Consider the following 25543-nt stretch of genomic DNA (forward strand, 5'->3'; position numbering starts at 1 on the left):
AAAGAGGTGTATCATGCTTATTAATAGGATTGTCTTTGCTCCCTGGCTAGGTTTTTCGTAGCATTCAACTGCTGTTTTTTAGTATGCAAATTTAGGAGCAAAACACATAAACTGAATGCATTCTAAGTGTTAATCCTCTGGACTAAGAGGAGAGGGGATATGAATAATTCACAAGCAAAACTGCTAGTCAACCACCACATCAATGAGTGGTAAATAATTCAGCCGGCAGACTAGGTGAGGGGCTGCTTGCCCCTGATTTTGATTGAGAGACACAGGGACAGGGCCTACTTATAGATTCTTGATGGGTTTTACCACATCAAGAGGGGAGGACAGGCAAAAAAGGAGAGGAGCCAACAAATAATTCATTCAAAAGAGCTGCTGATGAGCAAGTTGATGAAATCCACAGTTTGTTCACTCAGATTGCATGATGGATTTGTCAATAACTGCTTTGCTGTTTTGTGTTTTTCCCTCAGCCTTGGCTGAGGAATAGTAATGATGCATTTCCATTTGGTCCAGGAGAAAACTGGGGGCAGGGTGTATACCTTGTCAAGGTCAGGGGTAAATGAATAGAATTCATAAAGAGGATTACCAATGGGCAGATTAAAATTCTTAAATATCAACATTAGCATAGAGACACCATTTGAATCCTCATACATAATGTTGAAAAAAGCATCTTTTCAAGTAAAGTCACCCCTTGAGTTTTAACCCGCATTTCTGTATGGATTTTTTAAAAATCCACCACAAATAAATGCTCAAAATTCAGCATTATAGTATTCAATAATGGCATTTCTCAAGTGTTTTAAGTATCAAGGCTGTTTGAGAATTAGATTAATATAGCTGTAAAAGACTCTCTCTGGTGTAAAACAATAAAGCATGTTCTTTAACACATGATCAACACCTTCTAAAAGAGCAGAGGAGAAGTTTGGTGCAGAAGCCGAAAAAAGAAATCCAGGTCAGACATGCAGGATCACACTTCCTCTGCACTTCAGCGGTTAAAACAAGATGCCAGTCAGAGCTATTTGCAAATCAATTCCCAGTGAGATGATCATGCAAACTAGACTCAAGAACTGTGAACACACAAGCTGCCTCTTGACTTGTGCCTGATGTGTCACACAAAAGGGCTGCAACTCATAAGCATAGCATTATTTGCCAACTATCTTATATTGATATTAAAAACGGAATATTTTTCATCCTTTTTGCAAACTTGAATGTGGAACCGCATATAAACGATAAGCTCTTTTAAGTAATGGCTCACTCTATAGTTCCACTGTTTCATTGTCATACAGATGAAATGTCAGGGCTTCTTTTCTAGAGCCCCTTAATGATTTTATTTATTGTTTTTATTAAAATGGAATAATAGATGGCACACAAACTAAGTAAGCTCTCACGACTGAAATTAAAAGATAATAATTTTGTCATATGTGATTTGAGATTGAAAATCAAAGAAATGCAAGTTTGTACAAACCACAGAGTTATTTATTACACTGATGCCATTTATAGCAACTACGGCTCTGTAATGAAGAAATGAAGAACCTCAACTCTAACACATGATAAACAAAAGCACAAATCCCAATACTACCACAAGAGGCATGACAAAGTTCATTAAATGTTAGAGTGAATCGGACAATACGTGTCAAAATGTATTGATTATCTTAAAAAAAACATTAAAAACCAAGTTTAAAAACTATCACATAAAAATACATCATTGTAATTTCCGTGAATTATCTTTTTCATTATATTCGAATGCCAATTAACAAAACGATTTAGGACTGCACAGCAGCTCAACTCACATTTAACTAAGACAAGTAATGATTTGGATTATTTAGTGTGTGTCCTCTAAGACATTTTCAGTCAATTATGTTTTTACTATTTTGCTTTAAATACTTTTCCCTCCATCAGCAGGGAAGCATTTAATAAAACATTGCTGCTGATTGATATAGTGTCATCAGTCCTAAAACAATCGGAAAAGTTTAGCATGTTATGTATTCAGAATTCTTATCTTCATACTTTATATGTAAGTGTTTGTCTGCATATTAGGAAAATTAAATGTTCCTCTTTGCAAAAGCTCAATTGGATTGGATAATGAAAAGGGCCTTTTGAGGATTAGATTTTTAACCTTTGTCCCAGATTGTCAGCATGACTTAGGCCTAGACTTTGGTTAAGCTATTTAAATGAAGAATATATCTTGATCTAAACAATTCCATCGAAGCTGTGGTTGTCTAAAGCTGCTACTCCACAAGAACCGAGACATTTGTTTTCACTCCCCTAGCGAATGTGAATTTGTTCTCTGAGCTCCGTCTTTGAGGTCTAGTTGCTTGTTCTTCACACATCTGAGCAGAACTTTTTTTCTTGTGAATACCTGACTACTAGTGTGATTGGACAGGGTTTAAATAGGCATGTTTAGGAGGACTTCTGCTAACTTAAAAGTATAGTCGCTCAGTTCAACTTTGGTGGTTTAAGCAGTCGAACATGTCAATCCTGCTGCCTTTTCCTCTATAAATAACCCCAGTGGGGCGTAGCACCCTGGTGTTTGCAGTCTTTCCAAACAGTTGCAGAGTACATACTGAGCTCTTTTTTTCTGTCTGCACCTCTACTCTCAGCTCTCCACCTGCTTCTCATGGAGTATGAATACTTGGAGGCAAAAAAAAAAAAACTTTTTGTTTTGTCACCTCAAGAAAGAAAACTGATGCTTAAAGAAAGCTTTTCCATTTTTCAGTCTTTTGCAGCCATTTACTTTCTGCTTGCCTTCATCCACTAAGCCAGTGGTTCCCAAAGTGTGGGGCGCGCCCCCTAGGGGGGGCGCAATACCATTGCAGGGGGGGCGCGGAAAGCGGTATGGATGAATGAAGAAAAAGAAAAAAAAAACAGCGCTTGCTTGACTGAGCATAATGGACAGTTGTGACACTGCAACCCAGATTTGAGAAGATCTGCAGCAACAAGCAGGCTCACTACAGCCACTGAAAAGATGGGAGGATTAAAGTACAAAGAAAAAACTCTCAGGGAGCTGATACATGTTTTCACTCCATTTTGCACAGAGGCTTTTTTAATGTATAGATGATAGCAGAGTTAAATATTGTTACAAATAGAATAAAAAAAAGAAATATGTTTAAAATAACACAGACAACAAAGAATCCTCTTCTAATCTACAATATAGAACTATGAAAAAAATACAGTTACACAAAAGTGTTCCACTGTAAAGATGGTGTGTAGTTTGTTTTGTTGCAACCTGAAGTGTGAAATAAACTTCAGTGGAGTTTGAAAACAAAATATGTGTATAGTTTTATTATATGTGGTTGAACGATGTGTGTGCCCAGTTGATTTTTTTTTTTTGGGGGGGTCGGGGGGTTGGGGGGAGTGGAAATTTTATTGTAATCCAAAGGGGGGCCCAGAAGAAAATCTTTGGGAACCACTGCACTAAGCCATGATACCAGGGACAAAATTTTGATTTATTCAACTTTCTCCCCTGTATGTTTTCACCTTGTCTCTTGCATCTCCACTATCCCTCTACTGAAAAAATATATGGATGCATGACATGAACAAATGGACAATTTGTGGTACAACTATCCATGTAGATAAAAAACACATAGTATTTAAATCATTATGAATTTAGATATATAAAAGGGCCAATGAGGGCCAATTGGAGCTTGTGCGCGGTCTAAACTCAAGGAAGCGGGCTTCAGATTGAGCAGCGTTTTTTCTGCTTGGTCCTAGTGCTCGACGAGTGACTGTGTACTGTAGAGTAACATTGTTTTTGGACAGTAAAAAGTGCAGGTTTGGTCTAGATACTTTATAAGCTTAAAAATCTCCAAGATTGAATAAAAAAATCAGTAAACTTTGACACCACTTCAAGAAATTCAATGAAAGAACAAATTCCATCTTTGCAAGTTGAGGATATTTTTGAATTGCTTTTATTGCCTGCAAGTAATAACTTTCCAGGTTTCCCTATTATTATTAGAATTAGACACTAAAAAATCTTTTTCTTGGCTGCTCTAAGAGGAGTATTTAGGTTTATAGATATTTTGTGACTTACTAAATTGATAGGAGCTGGTGATGTAATATAGTAATGAGAAAGTTCATTCTTTGTAATAAAATACTTTTTTTAACCCAGCGTGTCTGTAATTATCAGAGAAATTAATGATCAAAGAACATATTTTAAAATGACTAAATATTGTAAATATGGTAACACCTGGAAAGATAAAGTTGTATATCTTGTAACAAATACCCTTTTTTCTAAGAAAAAATAACAAGAAAAAAAGTATCTCTTAATGCTTGAACTGAAGATTCTAACAGTAAAAGATTTAAAAATTATTTTGAGACAATTTGAAAGACTGAAAAATGATCCAAAATATCTAAAAAATAAAATATCAAATTGAGTTTTTTCAATTGTTAGGATTTCATGAGACATTATAAATCAGAGGAGCAGATTTGTCTGTCATTCTAGTTGGTTTACTAATAATGATAGAAAAAATGAGCATATAACTGATATAGAAAATGCTCTACTGGAGAATGGATTTCACAGTCTCTTGCAACAGCTCTTAAAGTCTATAGTTTAACTGAGACAGCATTGTACTTCAGCATTTTTAAATATTTATTTATTTTATATACCAAGAAGGTCAAAATGTCCCTCCAGTGCAATGGAGAAGCATACCTCATTAGTCAGGCTCAAACAGACATTGTGATCATTTTAAGAAATGTAAATCATGTTAACTCAAGACACATATTGTGTTCAACATAAAAAGTATATAATCAAATTACATAAAAAAGGTTCAATCTTGTTTAAACACTGACATGAGTCAGTGTCAATGCAGAATAGATAAACATTAAACCAGAATATGCCTGCAGAGAAAGAAAATAAAATGAAAATAAACTATAACGATGGTAATCATTACTTTAAATTTGCAAAGAATATCTCCAAATTGTATATTTGCTTCTACGGAGGTTTAGATTAAGAAGGTTTTTGTTCACATAATAATCTGATCTTAACACATTACAGCATTTCAAAAGTGGCAGCTTTGGTAAAGTTTTATCATTTAACAAAACCAATGTAGCAAAGAAACATGTTTTGAGAAGGAAGTACTGAATAATACCAACAATAGAGCTTCACTTAAATACATTATGATGTTAAAAGGAATGTAAAAAGCTGTAGTGAAGTGCATTGCATCTGATGGGTCGGAAAAGTTTTTAACACAAAGGTCTAATTCTGTGATTTCAAAAGATAATATGTGTCACTAAATTTTATCATTTTGGAAATAATGAAAAAGGAAAAAAAGAAAAAAGAGATGTGGGGGGCAGAAATGCACAACACGCTTTTCAGATGAGTATCTCTATAAATGTAAAAAAAACAGATAATTTTTAATGCATGATCAAGATACATGGAAGCTTGTGGTTGCACTGTGATGAAAGACGAAAAACTTTTACAGGTACTTAGAACCTCTGTGTGGAAATTGTTTCATAAAAAGGACTGTCCAAACTTGGAGACACAGGGTGTTTAGTTTTTACCCTGATCTCGCTGACATTTAAGAAATATCTCATGCTTTCATCCTTTTAAGAGATGCTTGTAGATAAAAAGTCATATCTTATCAGAGCACATCCTTTTCTGCCTTTTAATAGTGTATGTTTTCCATTTGCAGTAGCGACATGAAGAAAACATGCCCAGTGATGAATTATTCTTCAGGTCTTTACATTATTAATTGATATGAGGTTTACACCTACAGCAAGCCAAAACTATCCCCTTTGAAAACCTATTTTAACCCAGCAGTGGAGATTAAATTAGTCTTAAGGAAGCAGGAGATGTGTGTGTCTTTCTTTTGCTTGGGACTTCAATTTGTTGAAATGAAATCGAAACAAAATGTTGAAATTCCCTGAAGCAAAGAAGGGCTCTTTGAACTTTGATCTGTTAGGTCTGTATCGTGACTACATACTAGAGAAGGCATGGGTCACTATTTTCCCTGCAGTCCTTTCTGTTGCCTTCTTTGTCTGCTTGTGCTGAAGGCACTCCTGGCACATGCAATGAAGATCTGGCAAAATCACTTGTGCAGGAGGGCAAATGTTGTTTCAACACAAGTAGGCTTGAACTAGAAAATCACACATCTGAGAGCCTTCTGTTGCATTATAACATTCAAGATGGGCACTGTAGCTTGGTTACCTTTAGCTTGTGCAAAGAAGATAAACAAAAAAGCTGCAAAATCAGTCTTCACTGTTGGTTAAGTGCCTCTTAGATATACACATTCGTTTTATTTATAACTACTATGACACTAAAGATTTAGCTGAGTATAAAAATATTATTTACAATAATGGCAATGGGTTGATTGGCAGTCTCTCATAGAATCTAAAGTACTTTAAACACCACAATTGTACAATTTAATGAGTACAACAGAACACACAACATGGTTTTTATGTTTCTTCTAATTAACAAAAACAGTCTGACATTTTACATTTGCACTTATAATATTTCCTGGGACTAATTACCAATATGTATTGCTATGCCAGGGAGATATTTGTATTTCTCACTGGAGCTGATATACGGTACTTGTAACACCTTTGTTACGGGTTTCTAAGTAGAAGAAGGGATGTTAATTTGTGGCATTTAGACTACAAAGCATGCTGTGCTGGTACGTAATCACAACACGGAACCTCAGATGGAAAAAAAAACAACAACAAAAGGAGTAACTGGAGACCAACTTAGGGTTATTTATAGTTGGAATAAGACTACAAACATGTCTAAGTAACCAAAGATAAATACAAAATTGTCTAGATATTCTGAAAAAGAAAATAGCGCAGTGGTTTCATTTGTACCTATTTTTTCAGCCGTGAAATACTTTAAAAACACCCATTAAAAGCAAATATACCCAGTGCAAATGCAGTGCCCTCACACTATACATAGTGGGGGGGGTTTTATTAGTGACGTGGCTTTAATGTGATTAATTAACAAGATCAAGTCATCTCTGCAGCAGACGAGAAATCTGCTGAGCAAACGGATTAGAAAACCAGGTGGTCCAGATTACCTGAGATTTGTTTGAGAAGTAAAGCTAAACAACTGTTAAATGATGAGTTATTTCCTTATGATTTATTGAAATATCTGATTACCACTAATTATAATTTCCTCACATTTCTCTCTATTTTTTCCATAATCAGGATCTTCCCACCACTCTGCTTTATTAATCCCAAAGGGAAATTAAATGTCTTTCAGTAACTCAACAGGTTCTAGAGGAGTTCCTAGCATAGAGCTGGCCTTCTTAAATAGCTTGTTGAGTTTTTGGTTTTTTTTAAACACCATCGCTAATACTGTTACCCCAGCAGAGGTATGAAGAAGAAATCAGGACCTAAGCTTCCTAAGGTAGTAAAATCCGCTCTGTCCCTTCTAGTAGACGGCTTCACAGTTGTGTCTCCAGTCTAGTTTGTTGTCCAAGTGAACACCAAGGTAGAAATACCTTGGTGTTCAAGCCAGAAAGGCTTACCCACCTCCAGTGCCCCAAACATGCCCACCCCCGATGCCCTACACATGTCTTGGAAATGTTTTAAATGATGCTGGCTAGGGTGTTCATTCAAATCGGGGCATAGGACACCACCAGCAGGGGAGGACCAGCCCTGCTCACGATCTCTTCTCCGAGATCCTATTTGTGTGGTAGTGTGTTTGTGCAGGTTAGAGGAAACATGGGAGACGGGGAGCAAAAGACTGGAAAGCAGGGTTCAGCCTGCAGAACCCATTAGTTTTAGGTTAGTTAGTTTTAGGTTTTTATGTTTTTCTAACATATCTGGATATTCAAACATTAAATGTTATTCTTGTATGATACAGAAATTAAAAAAAGAGAGATTACCACATAAAATATTCTTTAAAGGACCTATCTTACGCATAATCAACTTTTAAAACTTTTACCTATGATATAAAGTCAATTAGTAATGTCATTCATTTATCAAAATCATAGAAACAGTGTTGTTCTGCTTGAAATATCTGAGTTATCCAAATGAATACTGAGGCAAAGTCTGAGACATCTGACATGGAGACTTCTCGGACTATGTTCAGCCTTCAGAAGTGGAGGGATATGGCAACCTAATGAAAAGGACAACACCCAGACACAGAGAAGTATATTTTCTTCTAGGTTGGAAAACAACTACCTTTCATAACAAATTAATAGTCTGTATTATTAAAGGATATAGATTATAATTTGTGTGCCAATAGTTGACTTTGAAAGAGGTTTAAAAAAAAGCATTACATTAGGGGATGGGTTTAAAAAAAAATTTGATTAATCGGTGTGAATAGCCCAATATCAAATCATAAAACACTTAAATCAATCCTTTTTTCCCCAAAATTGGCACAAAAACGTTGTCGGACAATCTAAGTAATCAAGTAATCTACTCATCCATTCTAATTTGTCCTAAACATCACATTATGTAGGCTGGTCCAATAGCACCTTAACGACATACATCCCACTCATCAATCACTGTTCATGCAAAAATAGTATCATAAAAAACACATTAATATGCAGCAAAATCCCCCAAAAAGCCTTTTGGTTTTCCAACCCTTTCCAAACAGCTTACTGCATGAGGTTTAGAAATCCTGACCTCTGCAAGCTCTCTGGCCAAAACACCAAGTTAAATTAAGCGCATCAAATCCCATTTTAAGACTGGTCAACAGGCCGTTTGTCTCTGGTTTTGGCTCACTGCTTCCCAATTATAGCTCAACCGTGTGCATCCATGTGTATTCATAAAAAAGGCGAATGACATTAAGTCTGTCAAATTACAGTGCTCCATCACTGCCATGACATTCTGTTATTCTTGGTCATTATTGGTTTAACGACTTCTAAAAACGGCAGCTCACGTTGTTCTCCGTTTAAAGTCTCAATCTTTCTGCAAATGGGCCAAGTATTAAAAAAAAGAAGTAATGATCTTGTCATAATGGGGATCTGCTTAAATGAGATCTGTTAGGTATATTTAACCCCAAAGAACTATTCTATACTGTATACAAGCATATTTCTACAAACTAAGTGGTCTAATATTAGTGGAACCCATTTTAATTATATCTTTTTTAACAAGTAAATGTCCCAAATTTTTTCACCTACCTACTTAATAAGTTGAGTGAAAGAAAAAAATAGATAATGAAAATACATTTGCAATTTTTGTTATTCTCTTTCAAATATCCATTTTTTGTTTATGTACTTGTGTTCACTTATTTATTATTTACACATTAAATTGCTGTAGGTCTCCAAAAGTAAGTGTTGGATGATTGTTCCACCTCTTAATTCTCTCTCTTTTGTGGGTGTGTAAGTAGGTGGGTGGTAAAGGTCTTAGTCCAACTCTGTTTTTCCAAATTCTATTTTGTTTCCTTCACATTTTATTTCATGTTTTGATAGAGAAAAGAAAAAAAAACTCATACCTTTGGTTATTTTCCTTTATAAATTCCAAGACTCATGAGAAGCAAAGCACATTTACCTTTTTACACTGCAAAAAATGGAAATCAAAACAAAAATTCTTTTGCTTAAATTAACACTTTGCCAATGGAACAAGACAATTTTCGTTTAAAATAAGACAAAATAATGGCTGTGTCTTATTTCAAGTGTATATTATCTAATTATCTTATTTTAGGAGTAAAATACTCCTAAAATAAACATTGCCATTGGCAAATCATCTTATTTACCTATTCAAATTAAGGGTAAATACACTAATTTAAAATTTTTTTACTTATTTCTAGATTGATTTTGCAGTGTAGGATGGCACGTTCTCCTACCCTTCAAATTACAAAATGACCAATGAGCTTCTGAGTCACACCACATTTGTGGTGTTACATAAAAATCCCTGTGATCAACTTAAAAATGAGAAATTATTAATTTTTTTCTGCTACATATAGAGATGTCTTCCTTCAACAAATAAATATTCAATTTAAAAGTTGGATTTCTCTTTTTTATCTTAGATTTTGCTACAGCAAAAACGACTGAGTCGCTTTTAAATCTTTCTTTAATTAATCTTCAGCAGGCAAACCAATATCTGTGGTGAAAGCTGTACTTAAATGTTCTTTTACATGTAACGATGCCGTCCTGTTGATTTTTAAACAATTCTATCATTCTTGCTTAAATTATATAATTTAAATGTAATAGAAAGCAGTGGAAAAAATCTAGAAGATAATAACAGACATATTTATAAAGATATGGGGAACAGAATCTTATGCAATAAGAAGAGCCAAACCAGAAGCTTTGGAGCATAAAGAACAACATTGGGTTTGAAATGGCACCGGCCGAAATACTTGGCCTCAGCAGATTGTAGGTGATTATATAATCTGGGTAGAGCTCATAATCATAATCTGTTCCATGGTATTTAAAGTAAATCACATAAACCATTTCCAAATCAGTCAAGCCACCCCTGAGTATTTAAGATTAAAAAACAATCTTTCCTGCTGCAACTAAATATTCACAGGGCCAAAGGACACATGAGGAAACACATTTAAAATGCAAACAGCAAAAAGGCACAGAGTGAATGTCAACCAGGCACAACAGAGCCTCTCAGATGGTTATGATATAGATTTATGTGTTCTGACACCCCACAGATGGTGAGAATTAGTGAAGGAGGAGGTGCCAGTAGGAGGTCAAGAGAGATGACCTGGCCTTCAGTCCGCCACTTGGGAAACCAAAGCGGCAGACATCTGAAACTGCCGCTGCAGCTCGACAGCCTGAATGTAGCCAGAGCAGCTGTTATTGAGGCAGGAGGAAAGAAAAGTGCTCCCGTAAACTGCTCTAATCTCATCATCTGGAGAGATAAACAGCACTGAGAGGTGTTATGGCAGCACAAATGCACATAAAGGTAGACTGGCAGGTAGAAAATGCCACATTGATTTTGACATAGAGCAGAAAAAAGAATTTTGTAAATATGGAGGCACACAAACCAGACCAAATGGGGCTCTAAATGTGTAATGATTGATTTTCTTTTTCATTCATCACCTTAGGAATGATTCTGCATTTCAGATTCTTTTTCATTATGCTGTTACTTACTGGAAATATGACAGAGGGTACAAATAAATGATTTTAGATGAGAATTTAAGGTTAAGAGTGAAAGGCTTTAGTCTTATAAACAAGAGGCATCTGCATTTCTGAAAGACTAACAGAGCAGCAAAGGGAATTAGCAGATTTCCAGAGGACATAGTTACCTCATCTTTGACTAACTGAACCGTGAAAATATGGATTTCAAGGAAATGAGAGCAAACCATGCAGCTCTCTATAACATCCATGAAGGAGGAAATAATCTTACCTGATTGATGTGTTTCAGTTTGTCAATGATCTGGTTTATCACAGGGTCTTCTCCTTTCACTTTGACTTCAGGGTTGGTACTCTGGGCCCTGACTCCATTCCCAACTACGCGCCGTGTGTAGCTGTGAGGAACACAAGCAGGTGAACAGATAAATATTCTTTTCATATGAACACCTGGCATATCAAAACAAAATAAATCTGAATCAGTCCTGCTTTCTCAACTGAAAACCCTTTCACATTTTAAGAGACATTTGATGCTTTCTTTCTTCAACTCACCAGAGTCTTAAACCATTTTACATTTGTCTTTAGAGGCATAGAATAACATGTTTATGTAATTAAAGCTGAGTTCTCTATACCTCCTTATAATTGCAGGCCTCAAATGTAAAAATTAAAAGCTTTCTCTCATTTTATGTAGTTGTTTTTTATGAATTTTTTCTAAACCTAAAAAAATGTTTTCTGTTAAATAGATTTTTGTCTGTATGTCCTGCCCAATTTTATAAGATTTCAACTTCAAAAGGAGTTATTCACATGCAGGATCTGTTAACTGACCTGTCTAAAGCTCACAGATTCCTGAAATGAACTCTTAATCCAAATGTGTTACAGAGGAAAAGTCTGATTGCAAAAACGAGTCAAAAACAGTAAAGGAAGACGTTTAAAACTTTTCTTCCCTAAATCTTTGTGGGAAAAATTAAAGTTTTGCCAAATAAAACTTTCTATATTCGTAAATCGACAAAGAAGAAGAAATATCAGAATTGCAATATCAGTTTCATTTTGACATAATAAAATACATCTGTTGGAAGAACAGCAGTTTTTCTCTGGGTTTAAATTCTTAATCATCAAGCAGCCATAAATTATAATAAACAAAGAAAAAAATATGCTTATCTAAGTACGACATTGATTGATCTGCATCCTTTAGCTGAATCCATTTTTCCAGATCAGTTACAAAAGACCAAAATGCTTTCAAAGGTATCAGTCAATGATAAGAACATATGGGTCAACAGTAACATGATCAAGAACTGGACATTCACCCGATTTAATCTGGAAGCAGATCAGAGGAATCTGCCCAAAGGTTGGCAGCAACACTGAAGGAGCTCCAGGGATTTCTGCTTGGTAATGGTTGTTTGTTTTGATGTTTTCATGTGTCAACAATCCCCTGCATTTTCCACATCTCTTTTCTTTTGTGGTTAGAGAAGCCTTTTATCTTCAAAGAAAATATCAATCAGGAATCAAGAGTCTTTATTGTCATTATCATTATTATCACTTTATCGAGCAAACAGGCTCAAAATGCACCTGTATACTGTACACAGACATAAATTAGAAACATATTTAGAAAACAAAGAAAGAGCATCCATAGAGGAGACGTCAAATTGTAAAAAATTAAAACATGTAAATGCAATATTTAGCTTTTACATCAAGTGAAATTAGTGATAAACCATAGATTTTTATTTTCAGTAGGTGTGTTTAGTATCCGCTTGAAGAGGGAAGATTGCCTGAAAATGAACATCAGGAAATCATTTATTTTAGTTTAACACTCAAGCAACCATATTGAACCAACATGTTTTTATTTTCTGCTTTTTGCTTGTTTAGAGTTAAATCCAGGACACATTTCTCACAAAAAGCTCAAAAGACACATTTGAATCATTCATAACAGTCTCAATGTTTACATCAAATACTCCAGGAGGTTTTTAACCATATACTTCAGTGCAACTGTAAACTTTGCTGTCAGTGGGTCAGAATAAACAAACATAATAGTAAGACAAAAAAAAAAAGGTGAAACATATCATTTGACAAATTAGAAGACGTTACCCTAAGCTTTTTGAAATGGAGCCTAGGCGAAAGTTCAACTGAAGAAACTAGTTGCTCTCTTATATCTACCTGCGACACAGCCAATCAGCTTTGAACCACACCTCCACAAAAGCCAATCAGCATCCAAAGTTCATCTTAAAAGGCCTCCTATCTGCACTAGTCTGCTCCTGTGCGCAGGCGGCGGATGCGCTGTGTGACTTCATTCAAATGACACAGTTTCAACCCACCTCCAGCCCCTCCTCCACCATCGTAGCTAAAGCTTCATCAGAGTTCATTCCTCCCAGACTCTTACTGCGTTCCCTGTCTCATCCGGCAGAAGACCGCCATGTTGAGCCTGGTTCCGCCAGAGGTTTCTTCCCAACGGGGAGTTTCTCCTCTCCACACTCCCCTCTTGCTTGCTCGTAATGCACAGGTTCTCTCAACCTGTGTTATCCAACTGGACTTCCATCTTCCAGGTCCCTAAGTGAAGCTCTAGAATCAGCTCACGCATTCCACTGGATCTCCCCATAAAGCTCAGCAGACCGTCTCACTAACCAGCAGTCTACAAACTGACCAACTTCATCTATCTCCACTCCAGCACCAGTTTAAGGCCTGGGGGGAAAACAGACCTATTCTTTGCTCCTGTTCATGCATATCAATCATAATTAAGTGCTGTGTTTCCTACCGAGGTCTGAGCGCCAAAGACAAAGTTATTGTATCAATAAATTTCTCCTAATCGTCTCTTCGTGTGAGTTTTTCAGATTGAAACTTTTGTAACCTTATTAACCAAAAAAACAAAAAAAACAAAGCCATATCGTAATAAAAGATGTTTCGGTAGTGAATATAAATATAGTTATCAAAACCACCAGGTCTGGAGATTTACTTCCAGAAAATGGCTTTGAGCTCTCAATGTGTTTGAAAACCTAAATTAAAAAACGTTCACACTGAATTAGATCCCTTATGTTATCGCCTCCACTCATGGTGAAGAGATGAGAACAGTTTCAAATTCTAACAAAAGCGAGGATTCATTTGCAGGAATTTCCTAGGGTTAAAGCTAAAACACAGTCCAACTGTTTTTTTACTGCTAAGAATTAGCATTACGTGTAAGGTTTAAAAATAAGGTTTTGCAAGGCGGTGATTCCTCATAGAAACAAAGCTACTTAATGACAGTGTATGTGCAACATGGCCCACATAAGGGTGAACTGTTGTTATAGGCTGGTAATAGACCTCAGTTTAGCTCAAGGACTCTGCTCTCTTTAGCTTTCCCTTAGTCTGTGAGGGGTAATGACTGTGACCATGGCAGCAGGTGACTGAGCACATTTTTCTCACATCTCAATCTCTAACATTTCATTTAAATCATACAAGAGGATCAAGGTAAAGTCACTTATTGCTGAAATTTTTCTTCTTATTTTGCTGATGCTGAGCACATGTGCCTGTAGAGGTTCTGACAAAGAAGGTGTTGACCTTTCAACCTGAATATCTGAATTGGAACGCAGACAGCTATTGAAACAAAAATAAAAGGCTTTGTGGGAACAAGTTCAAATTAACTATGACTATCCAAAACTACAAAGTCAGAGAGAAAAGCAAAAACTATGAATAAATAAAATGCTGCAAGCGTGGAAGTTTAATTTATTCAAAGGAAAAGGTGGGTGGTTGAATTCAAACATAGGTTTGTCTGGATCTTTGAGATGCATTTTTGAAGTTAATTTCCTGCCAATCAGAGCCCGCAAATGTGATTAGTTTTAGAAAAACATTTTCACCAATCAGTTTCTGGCAAGCAAAAAATATATATAAGAAAGGCTCTTATCTCCCCTACTTTCTTATTACAAAATCTTTCTTCTCGTTCTGGAGCCTCTGTCGTCTGTGTCTCTGCACTTGCATTATAGAAAATGAAAATTAAACTTCAGATTTAAAGTCGGCTTTAGGTCTCCATGCCATCTATGGTAATTAACATATAAATGCCAAGCGTTGTGTTTTTCTATGTCAGTCAGATTTGCACTAAGGCTACTACTAATCTATTCAAGATTTTGTGAATCAGTGTTTTCAATTCAGCTTTGGAATTCTAAAAAGTCAAAGTTGTATCTTAAAAAGAAAAAAATAAATACTTGAAGACCAATATCTATGGTAAACATGCTGCAAATTGTTGTTGAAATAGCTGTGCTTAAGAGTATAACTATACACTGTACATTATACATAGCTGCATGTAAAAAATTACTGCAGCCTGTCTGTTGTATGTAATTGATGGTTTAAAATATAGCCTATGTAATTGCAGATGCATAAATAAGCTCTGAGGCAAACATTTCTATCTAACCAAGGGGTTTTAAAGATCGTGTACTGTATGTCACATGAATAGAAAACACTTGTTGCATGTCGTATAAAATCTTCCACTAGTGTTAGTCAGTTTGTAAGAAATTATTTTAATGAATCAAGTAATGAATTTTTATAACAAAAGGATGGAATTTAAAAAGCCTCATTAAACTTCCCACAGGTTTGCTGCGATGTGTGAACCTGCACATTCTAAAAAGAAAAGGCAGCTCCGACTTAAATCATTTGATTCAATTTGTAACAAGTAATTAACATTAATTTATTTTAGTTTTTAACTTATAGATTTAAAATATGAAGCTGGGTCAACCTGATTCAATTGCTTAGTTTAAAACTTGATACAGTTAATTCATGAATGTCTATTTTTTCAAATGAAGCACATTATTCTTTTAATTTTCTTTTGTATTTAGCATTTTTAAATCTCTTTTTGCTGCATTACTTTAAATTTACAACTGAGTAAATATTCCTTGCAATCAATCTTTTTACACATATATATCCTGTAAATCCTGGATGTTTGAAGATGCTGCCTTTTAGAATAAAGTTAAAAAATTTCATTATTTGGCATCTGGCTTCAACCCAAAACACATGAAACTCAGTGGCGGCTGGTCAATAAAGGGCGCTATGGCGGGTGGGTGGTTATAAATTAGGTGGGTATAAATAAATAAATATATATATATATATATATATATAGCATTGTTTAATTTTTTTGTTGGATTGGTGACATATTTCCGCCCTAGGGTGCAAAAGTTTTTGCCCATTGGGTGCGTTGGAATTCATGGGATGTGTCCTCCGAAGGCCAGATTTGAAGGCTGATTACGTCATAAGGCGGCGCTGAGGTCTGGTCGGATTCCAAGACTCCTCATTATGCGGCCAACAAATGCGTCCTTCTTTTTGCCCGATTTGAAGGACGGGTCCAGTGTATAATCTCTATCCTTGGTTATCCGAGGATGCATTGCAAGACCAAGCAAGCCGCCTGCTCCGTTATCAGAGGAAAAAGGTACTTGGTGCCAAAAAGTGCTGAATATTGGAAGTTCAGTTTAATATAACACCAGTATGTGAAAAGTTCGGTCTGAAATTAATGAAATTAGTTGTTTTAATGGTTTTTTTGAGTCAGATATATGGCGGGTAATATTAGATTAAGTTTTTAATGTGATACATAGGTTTTTAACTGTTGCTGTGTAAATGGGTTTGGCTGTAATTTAAGGACAGATTCTAATATATCTGCAGTGTGGGGACTATAAATCTGATATAATTTTTATTTTATAATTGCTATTTTGTACAATTTGCTTAACTAATTAGTAACTAAGTATTTTTTGTTGTTGAATATAAGAGATTTTGCTAATATATTTTTATACATACATTGTTAAATTTACTTATATTTTTCTACCCCTTTTATATAATAGAATAGAATAGAATAGAATAGAATAGAATAGAATAGAATAGAATAGAATAGAATAGAATAGAATAGAATAGAATAGAATAGAATAGAATAGAATAGAAAAGACTTCTCGTGTTTACAGCAGCAAAAAGATTATAGGAAAAAAATGGTAACACAAATGTGGACCTTAGAAAAATGTATAAGAATAACATAATAGTGAATCATTAAAAGATAAACAATAAAATACCGTACAGTAAAGTGATTTAACAATATAAATCCTGTGCACCTGGAGAATAAATAACCAAAATACAGCTATGGACATTTTTACAGTAATGGATATTTGAAAATCACAGCAACATCAGTTATGTGCAAAATGACAGCAGCATGTTATTTAACTGACTAAAGTTTATATCACCACTTCCTGCCACAGCACTGACGTTTTGCAGGTGATTGACAGGTCAGGTTGCAGGAGTTGGAGATGCATTGGAGAGAGAGAAATGGTGCAAGAAATTTCGTTTTCCAGGAGCTGGTTTATGAAGAAGGCTTGGCTAACTACAAGCAGCGATGCTAACGCTTTATTCTGCTTACTCTGTCTCCTTTTTCAAATGTCAAAATCTGACCCAGCATGGATAATGACAGGTATGAGTGATTTAAAGCACTTTTTAGAAAAGGCAAAGAAGAATAAACAATCTGGGATTCACATGGAAAATAATATAATATAGTGCACTTTTTCTAGATCTTTGTTAAATTGCATAGTTGCTCTTAAATAAATACATTGTCAGAAAATAAATATTTTTTATACATTACACATTATACATATAAAGCTGACTAATAGCTTCTCCATTATTAAACTGGTACATTATTTTTTTAGGTCTGTGACAATATTGGACCATGCAAAACATAGATTTGTCTTTACAAAGCCTCCAGAAGGGCAAAATTCTAGAAGATTATGTACAAAAGAAAACCTGTACATAAAATTACAGGTGCTGGTCATAAAATTAGAATATCATGAAAAAGTAGATTGATTTCAGTAATTCCATTTAAAAAGTGAAACTTGTATATTATATTCATACATTACATACAAACTCATATATTTCAGATGTTTATTTTGTTTAATTTTGATGATTACAAATGACAACAAATGAAAATCTCAAATTCATCATATCAGAAAATTAGAATATTGTGAAAAGGTTCAAAATTGATGGCCCCTGGTGCCACACTCTAATCAGCTAATTAACTCAAACCACCTGCAAAAGCCTTTAAATGGTCTTTCAGTCTAGTTCTATAGGCTACACAATCATGGGGAAGACTGCTGACTTGACAGTTGTCCAAAAGACGACCATCGACACCTTGCACAAGGAGGGCAAGACACAAAAGGTCATCGCTAAAGAGGCTGGCTGTTCACAGAGCTCAGTGTCCAAGCACATTAATAGAGAGGCGAGGGGAAGGAAAAGATGTGGTCGAAAAAAGTGTACAAGCAAGAGAGATAACCGCACCCTGGAGAGGATTGTGAAACAAAACCCCTTCAAAAATGTGGGGGAGATTCACAAAGAGTGGACTGCAGCTGGAGTGAGTGCTTCAAGAACCACCACACACAGACGTATGAAAGACATGGGTTTCTGCTGTCGCATTCCTTGTGTCAAGCCACTCTTGAACCACAGACAGCGTCAGAAGCGTCTAAAGAGAAACAGGACTGGACTGCTGGTGAGTGGTCCAAAGTCATGTTCTCTGATGAAAGTAAATTTTCATTTCCTTTGGAAATCAAGGTCCCACAGTCTGGAGGAAAAGAAGAGGGGCACTTCATCCACGTTGCTTGAAGTCCAGTGTAAAGTTTCCACAGTCAGTGATGGTTTGGGGTGCCATGTCATCTGCTGGTGTTGGTCCATTGTGTTTTCTGAGGTCCAGGGTCAACGCAGCCACATACCAGGAAGTTTTAGAGCACTTCATGCTTCCTGCAGCTGACCAACTTTTTGGAGATGCAGATTTCATTTTCCAACAGGACTTGGCACCTGCACACAGTGCCAAAGCTACCAGTACCTGGTTGAAGGACCATGGTATCCCTGTTCTTAATTGGCCAGCAAACTCTCCTGACCTTAACCCCATAGAAAATCTATGGGGTATTGTGAAGAAGAAGATGCAATACACCAGACCCAACAATTCAGAAGAGCTAAAAGCCACTATTAGAGCAACCTGGGCTATCATAACACCTGAGCAGTGCCACAGACTGATCGACTCCATGCCACGCCGCATTGCTGCAGTAATACAGGCCAAAGGAGGCCCAACTAAATACTGAGTGCTGTACATGCTCATACTTTTCATGTTCATACTTTTCAGTTGGCCAACATTTCTATAAATCCTTTGTTTTTATTGGTCTTCAGTAATATTCTAATTTTCTGATATGATGAATTTGAGATTTTCATTTGTTGTCATTTGTAATCATCAAAATTAAACAAAATAAACATCTGAAATATATGAGTTTGTATGTAATGTATGAATATAATATACAAGTTTCACTTTTTAAATGGAATTACTGAAATCAATCTACTTTTTCATGATATTCTAATTTTATGACCAGCACCTGTATGTTTTGTTTTTATAAAGTGTTTTATAATGGGTTTTTTGTTGGCATTCCTATGAATATACTGGTGTGATAACTTAGTATAAGTTTGATTGGATTTTGGTACACGTCTATGGAGAAAACTCCACCAGCCGCCACAGCTGAAACTCTTGCTGAATGTTAACTAATGTTTCAGTTACCAATTATCAGGATTCTGGTGCCTGACATTCCAATAAATGTGCTAATAAAATTTGTCGGGGAAAAAAAATCTATGTATAATATAATTAATTTTTGAGTGAAGCTTCACAGCTATTTTTTGGTGTAAGGAAAGGTTTTTTTCTTTTTTAAGTGCACATCAACACAACTTTAGAATCTCATTTTTTGCTATTTGAAAAACCTGGTTTTGTGTATGCATCCAAACCTGGTTCTTGCCTGAAACACAGATCTGAGAGTCAAGGTTTGTTTGCGAGATGCAGCAGTTGCCTGTGGGTAGAGGTCGATGTGTCGGGAGGACTAAGCCGCACCTGAACAGTATATGCTGGAGGATCAACGTATGATGCACCTGCCTTCAGCTTTGCTTAATCCCCGGACACAACCACAGAGATTGGTCTTTGTTAAAGCTGAAATCAGCACAGTCAATTCTATGTCTGGCACTGCAAAAAATTCCACACAAACAAGTTAATCAAATAACATTCTTCTAAGCATTTTATTAACACTGCTCTGCCTTTTTTACCCAAATATGTTCAGACTTCATTGCGTAGCTGAGATCCAGTTATATTCAGATAGTATCCTCCGAGCATACCCTTACACATACACACATGCAACTCATCGTGTATTCTGGAGCAGCACTTGGATCCATATCCTGAAAAGCATACAATCTTTTATAATGTGCTGCTGGTCTGCCGATGCAACACAAAAGATATCGGTGGAGTATAACACCACAGAATAAGAATACAACTTAAAAGGTATCAGAGATGAAAAACACTGATTATAGTCATCATATATTCTTCAAGGTGAGCGAGAAAGCAACACAGTGGCATCGAGCAGCGCCATAAAGCGTCTGAGTGATTGCCCAGAGTCTCTGTGGACCAGCAGCAGGATAATATAATCCATACAATTCCCCCGAAAGGGATGCTTGGTTTGCAGCTCATTCCTACTGTTCAGCCCCAGATTGAAAATTTCAATCATTTTATCCTTGTGTCTTATCCCTTTTTTATTCCACACAGTAAGTGCAGAAAAACTTTAAGTGTTCAACAAAAGTAATCTGAAGCCTTAGATGCCTTCTTTGACGTCACTCCACAGTAGGATAAGTACAGCAAAGTAATTTGCTCTAATTGCGGTGCTTAAGGAGCTCAAATCCTCTCCACAGATGAATAAAGTGAGCTGTACTACCACGATGACACAGGACCCGAGCCACGATTTTTGGGGGAAATTATTTGCTGGCTCATTGTGTTATTTTGGTCTGAAATGCATCTTTCTGATGTGAAGTACAGCAAAGATTGCACAAAGATAAAAAATGCTCTGAGATTGCCTTAATATTACATGGATAAGAAAATACCCCTTAAAACTAAAATCCCGTCAGCATCTTTAAAAAAAAAAAAAAACAGACAAAAGTTGTGCAACAGAAAGAAAATCCAAACAACCCTGCTGCATGTCATCTCTACGTAATTCATGTTGTCTGCATGATATATTCTTTTGTTTCAAGCTTTGCTTAATCTCAAACAAATGACTGCACATTACAACAGTCTGCTCAGTCTGTTTGTTGTGATTTCGGGAAGGAGGTTAGTAATGGGTGCTGAACACTTAGGATCTAATTTAAGCAGCAGGATACAGAATATTTGTTCTGTGTTTGTTTAAATATTTTTGCTTCTGCTTTCCAAGCCTTAATAGCATTGGGAGTTTCTGCAGCTGTCTTTTTGTTGTACATGCATACATGTTAGCAATTTATTAGATTGTTAGTGTGCTAATTTCTGACAGTAATTATTACGTTATAGACAGACTGACCTAGGAGAGGTTGACCACCAAACGTACGCAAGGCAGGTTAATTGCTTTGCCCAAGGACACAAAAACGGAGACAGTCGGAGCAGGACCCGGCAACCTTCCAGTTAAAGGACAAACCCCTACCTTCTCAACAGCCAATGCATTAAAAAGGGATAAAAAACACTAAATGTAAAAGAATACACATGAATCATAAAACCTAAAAAAAGCGGATCAATTGCTCCCCCAATTCCACGTCTGACAGACGTTACTTTACGAAGCAGACATAGTCAGTCTCACTATAGAATTAAGCTCTAAGAAGCTGCATTTACCTTAACAAACCCCCACACAGCCCCAGCTTGTTCCAAAATAATGCAAACCAGGTAGGCCTACAATAATTACAGTGCAAAAAAAAAGTTTTACTCAAATGTAACAAAAGTTAAACTCAAAAAATAGAGGCACACTTTCTGGCGTTTCCGCCTCCAACAGCCACCACCTTTTCAACCCTGTCCCTTTACAAGCTCTATAATGGTGGCTGTCATTGTAACATTCAGTTTTGGGGTTTTTAATAAACCTGCTACAGAATTTTGGTGAAATGCATAAAGATCATCAAAAACTGAACTTGAATCTGTATTCATATTTAAAATGAAATGCATTTGTTTGAAAATCAATTTCACAATATTGACACTAAATTTAAGGGTTTGAAATTGAAATTAATTGCTTTTAAAGTGTGTTCTGTTGTGTTTAAAATGCCATTTGCGTATTTTACCTGTGGGGCGACAGTGGCGTCGGATAAAGAAGTTTTCCCTGCAGCCAGAAGGTTGTTAGTTAAAGGTTTCAGTGCCGTTGTGTCCTTGGGCAAGACACTTCACCTGCATTGCCTACTGATGGTGGTCAGAGAGCCCGGTGGCACCAGTGTACGGCAGCCCCGCTTCTGTCAGTGAGCCCCAGGGCAGCTGTGGCTACCATGTAGCTTGCCACTATCCGTGTGTGCATGAATGGGTGAATGACTCAGTAGTGTAAAGCCCTTTGGTCAAGTCTCCTGACTTGAAAATGAGCTATATAAGTACAGGCCATTTATCATTTACCAATAAAAATTGTTTTTCATCCAATCACTATTATTAACAGACATTTTGAAGCTTTTCCTCCTATCCTTGAAAAATCTAGTGTATAAACAAAGTGGATGACCGGTTATTTTCCACATAACTGTTGTTTTATCATATCTTATTACATTTACTGTGAAGTTTTTCCTACCTCAAACGACCAGAAAAGGCAATATTCCAGAAGCATTAACTGCCTTCTAGTTCAATTTCCACTTCTTTTGCTGCTGTTTATCAGTAACCTACGGAAGAGGATTAGGGCCACTGAAAAAAAAAAAAAGTTAACTGATTTTTTTTTTTTTAAATTCAGTTTAGTACGGAAAAAAGTCAGAATTCTGACTTTAATCTCAGAATTCTGACTTTTTTCTCAGAATTCTGACTTTAAACTCAGAATTCTGACTTTTTTCTCAGAATTCTGACTTTAATCTCAGAATTCTGACTTTTTTTTCTCAGAATTCTGACTTTTTTCTCAGAATTCTGACTTGAAACTCAGAATTCTGACTTTTTTCTCAGAATTCTGACTTTAATCTCAGAATTCTGACTTTAATCTCAGAATTCTGACTTTTTTCTCAGAATTCTGACTTTTTTCTCAGAATTCTGACTTTAAACTCAGAATTCTGACTTTTTTCTCAGAATTCTGACTTTTTTTATTGTCAGAATTCTGAGATTAAAGTCAGAATTCTGAGATTAAAGTCAGAATTCTGTGATTAAAGTCAGAATTCTGAGATTAAAGTCAGAATTCTGTGATTAAAGTCAGAATTCTGTGATTAAAGTCAGAATTCTGTGATTAAAGTCAGAATTCTGAGAAAAAAGTCAGAATTCTGAGAAAAAAGTCAGAATTCTGACTTTAATCTCAGAATTCTGAGAAAAAAGTCAGAATTCTGAGATTAAAGTCAGAATTCTGAGAAAAAAGTCAGAATTCTGACATTAAAGTCAGAATTCTGACTTTTTTCCCATACTATACTGAAAAAAAAAATAAATAAAAATCAGTTACTTTTTTTTTTTTCAGTGGCCCTAATCCTCTTCCGTAGTAACCCTTGCTTGAAGTAATTAAAAAAATGTTATTAAATGAAAAAAGCCATAAAAGAAATTTTGGGATGACTGTAAAATTAGTTTTTGTTTGGGGGTTTTTGAGACATGTATTGCAATTTCTTATTCTTAGTTATTAAAACTGAATTAAATGAAGCCATATTTGAGAGAAACAAATACCAATATACTGAGATCAAATTCAAATTATACTTTGCCTTAAATTGAAGGAGCTATGTAAACATTTCATGTTTTCCCAGAAAATATTCAGTATTGAAAATATAAAGGTGAAGCTGGCATTTTAAACACAAAAATGCACTTCTTTCAAGAGCACCTTCATCAAATTGTTTTAGAGAGAGGTGTTTAACAGCTCAGGAGATGAAAGAGGCAGACAGTTCACACTGTTCATGGATGGCTGAGTGAGAAACAAAGCCGCCCTGCAGTTAGTAGGCTAGAAGGAAATACCTGCCTTTTGAGTTGTCACTGAGGAAAGACAAGCCATTATGGCTCACTGCAAAAGACGGAATGAAGAGGAGAAAAGCTGAGCCCACGCCGATATGAAATCTGTTCAATTAAGCTCAGAAGGACAAAAAATACCTCAGGCAAGACGATTGAACGGACGCATTTTAATGTTCAAAATCAATATCAGGACCACGCTTCAGAAAACCATCTTTGTGGTACAACAAACACAAAATATTGTGTTTAAAAGAAAGAAAAGTGCATCAGAAACAGGCTTTTTTTAAACTGTCCAAGAGTCTTATTAATACCTGACAAATAAATTCATTGACAAAACATACATAGACAGACAGTAATGAGGAATATTCATAAAGGATTATGATTATGCTTAGAAGGTTTGCCAGAGCATCTCGAGCTGTGCTTCTTTACTTAGAGGTGTGACAAAGAGGATAATATGACAGCAGTGAACTGTGCCTGTGGCAAAGATTTAGCTCTAAACATCAGTACTGCCATGTTTGTTTCAATTACTAAGAAGCCCTGAGCCTTAAAGTTGTATTGACTTGTGCCAGCGAGAAACATGAAATTAATCAGACAGGGCTGCTGGAGCAGTGTGGCAGGCAGCTGTAATTAATGTGGTCTGGCAGTGGGTTTGTGGTCAGTGGGAACTGGTGTTTACACTTTTACTGATATTTTGAGGGTGGCAAGCTCAAAGGAACATTACGTACAGAAAAGCTTGAAAATAAATAAATGATCAGAGAGACAGTTTAGCTCAGTAAAGTGAGTTTAAACTGAAGAAAATAGAGAAGAACTATTTGAAACATAAGAACGGTGCAAAAAAGTGCAAAATATGACATCACGGGTCAATATATTTATTAACATTTGTCTTAAAAATGTGGTTTTATTCAAACATATTAGTTGGGATGGTAGTTTTGAAATAATTTGTTGATGTATCCCTGAAAATGTTCTTAAAATCAAAATTATGCTCCTGATGTTAATTAAGGTAGAGACATGTGGGTGTGGATGTTTGCAGAGCAACTTATTCTGAGTCAACACTCATATCCAGCTGTTATATTTCAGAAAAATGATCCCAAACCTCATTAACTTGTAGTTTCTCTTATTACATCTTCACTGTTTTTCCTATTTTCTTTTTAAAACACACTGAAAAACATGACTTAAATAGCGCAGAGTTTATTCACGTCTGTCATCACAGACAGAAATTAAGCTTTTCAATGATTTATTATGTTAATCTGAATTATTTTTGTTGCTTTTTGTGTAAGACATAGGGTAGTGCTACACTAAATCACATGTGGTGAACCCTCTGCTGAGATGCCGCAGATGTTTCGCTTAGAGAAGATGTCATCTGAATAGTTACATATTTATGCATTTGGCTTTTATCCAAGCGACTTACAAATAAGCACATAAAAAAAGAAAAATAAGCTACTTAGAAAGAAATACACTAGATAATAAACAGTACTAGACAATGGAAATGTAAAAGATAAAAAAAAAAAACTTTTTTTTTTTTTTATTGTGTCTTTGTTTATATGTTGATTGCTTTTAGTTTGGATATGAAACAACAAACAAAGAGGGCAGAACTTAGGGTCAGTCACCCTAAGTTCTGCCCCCATCTCCTCTACATCCCTTGTGTAAACAAATCATTTCAAACCCATACAGTTAACCATTAAAAATCTGTGAATAATTGTTTTACTGG

The 25543-nt window shown here is 35.7% G+C and overlaps 1 protein-coding gene across 1 annotated transcript in view; it reads right to left on the minus strand.

Annotated features, from left to right (window-relative positions):
• Nucleotides 1-25543, minus strand: part of LOC119782797 (glypican-5-like) — a 176232-nt gene that overhangs the window by 79204 nt on the left and 71485 nt on the right. The window contains exon 7 of the mRNA XM_038283955.1: nucleotides 11236-11356. Within this exon, the coding sequence (XP_038139883.1) occupies nucleotides 11236-11356 (121 nt within the window). The remainder of the gene's footprint in view (nucleotides 1-11235; nucleotides 11357-25543) is intronic.

This window comes from Cyprinodon tularosa, unplaced genomic scaffold (genome assembly GCF_016077235.1).
Source record: "Cyprinodon tularosa strain WSP-4 unplaced genomic scaffold, ASM1607723v1 ctg197, whole genome shotgun sequence".
Taxonomy (NCBI): domain Eukaryota; kingdom Metazoa; phylum Chordata; class Actinopteri; order Cyprinodontiformes; family Cyprinodontidae; genus Cyprinodon; species Cyprinodon tularosa.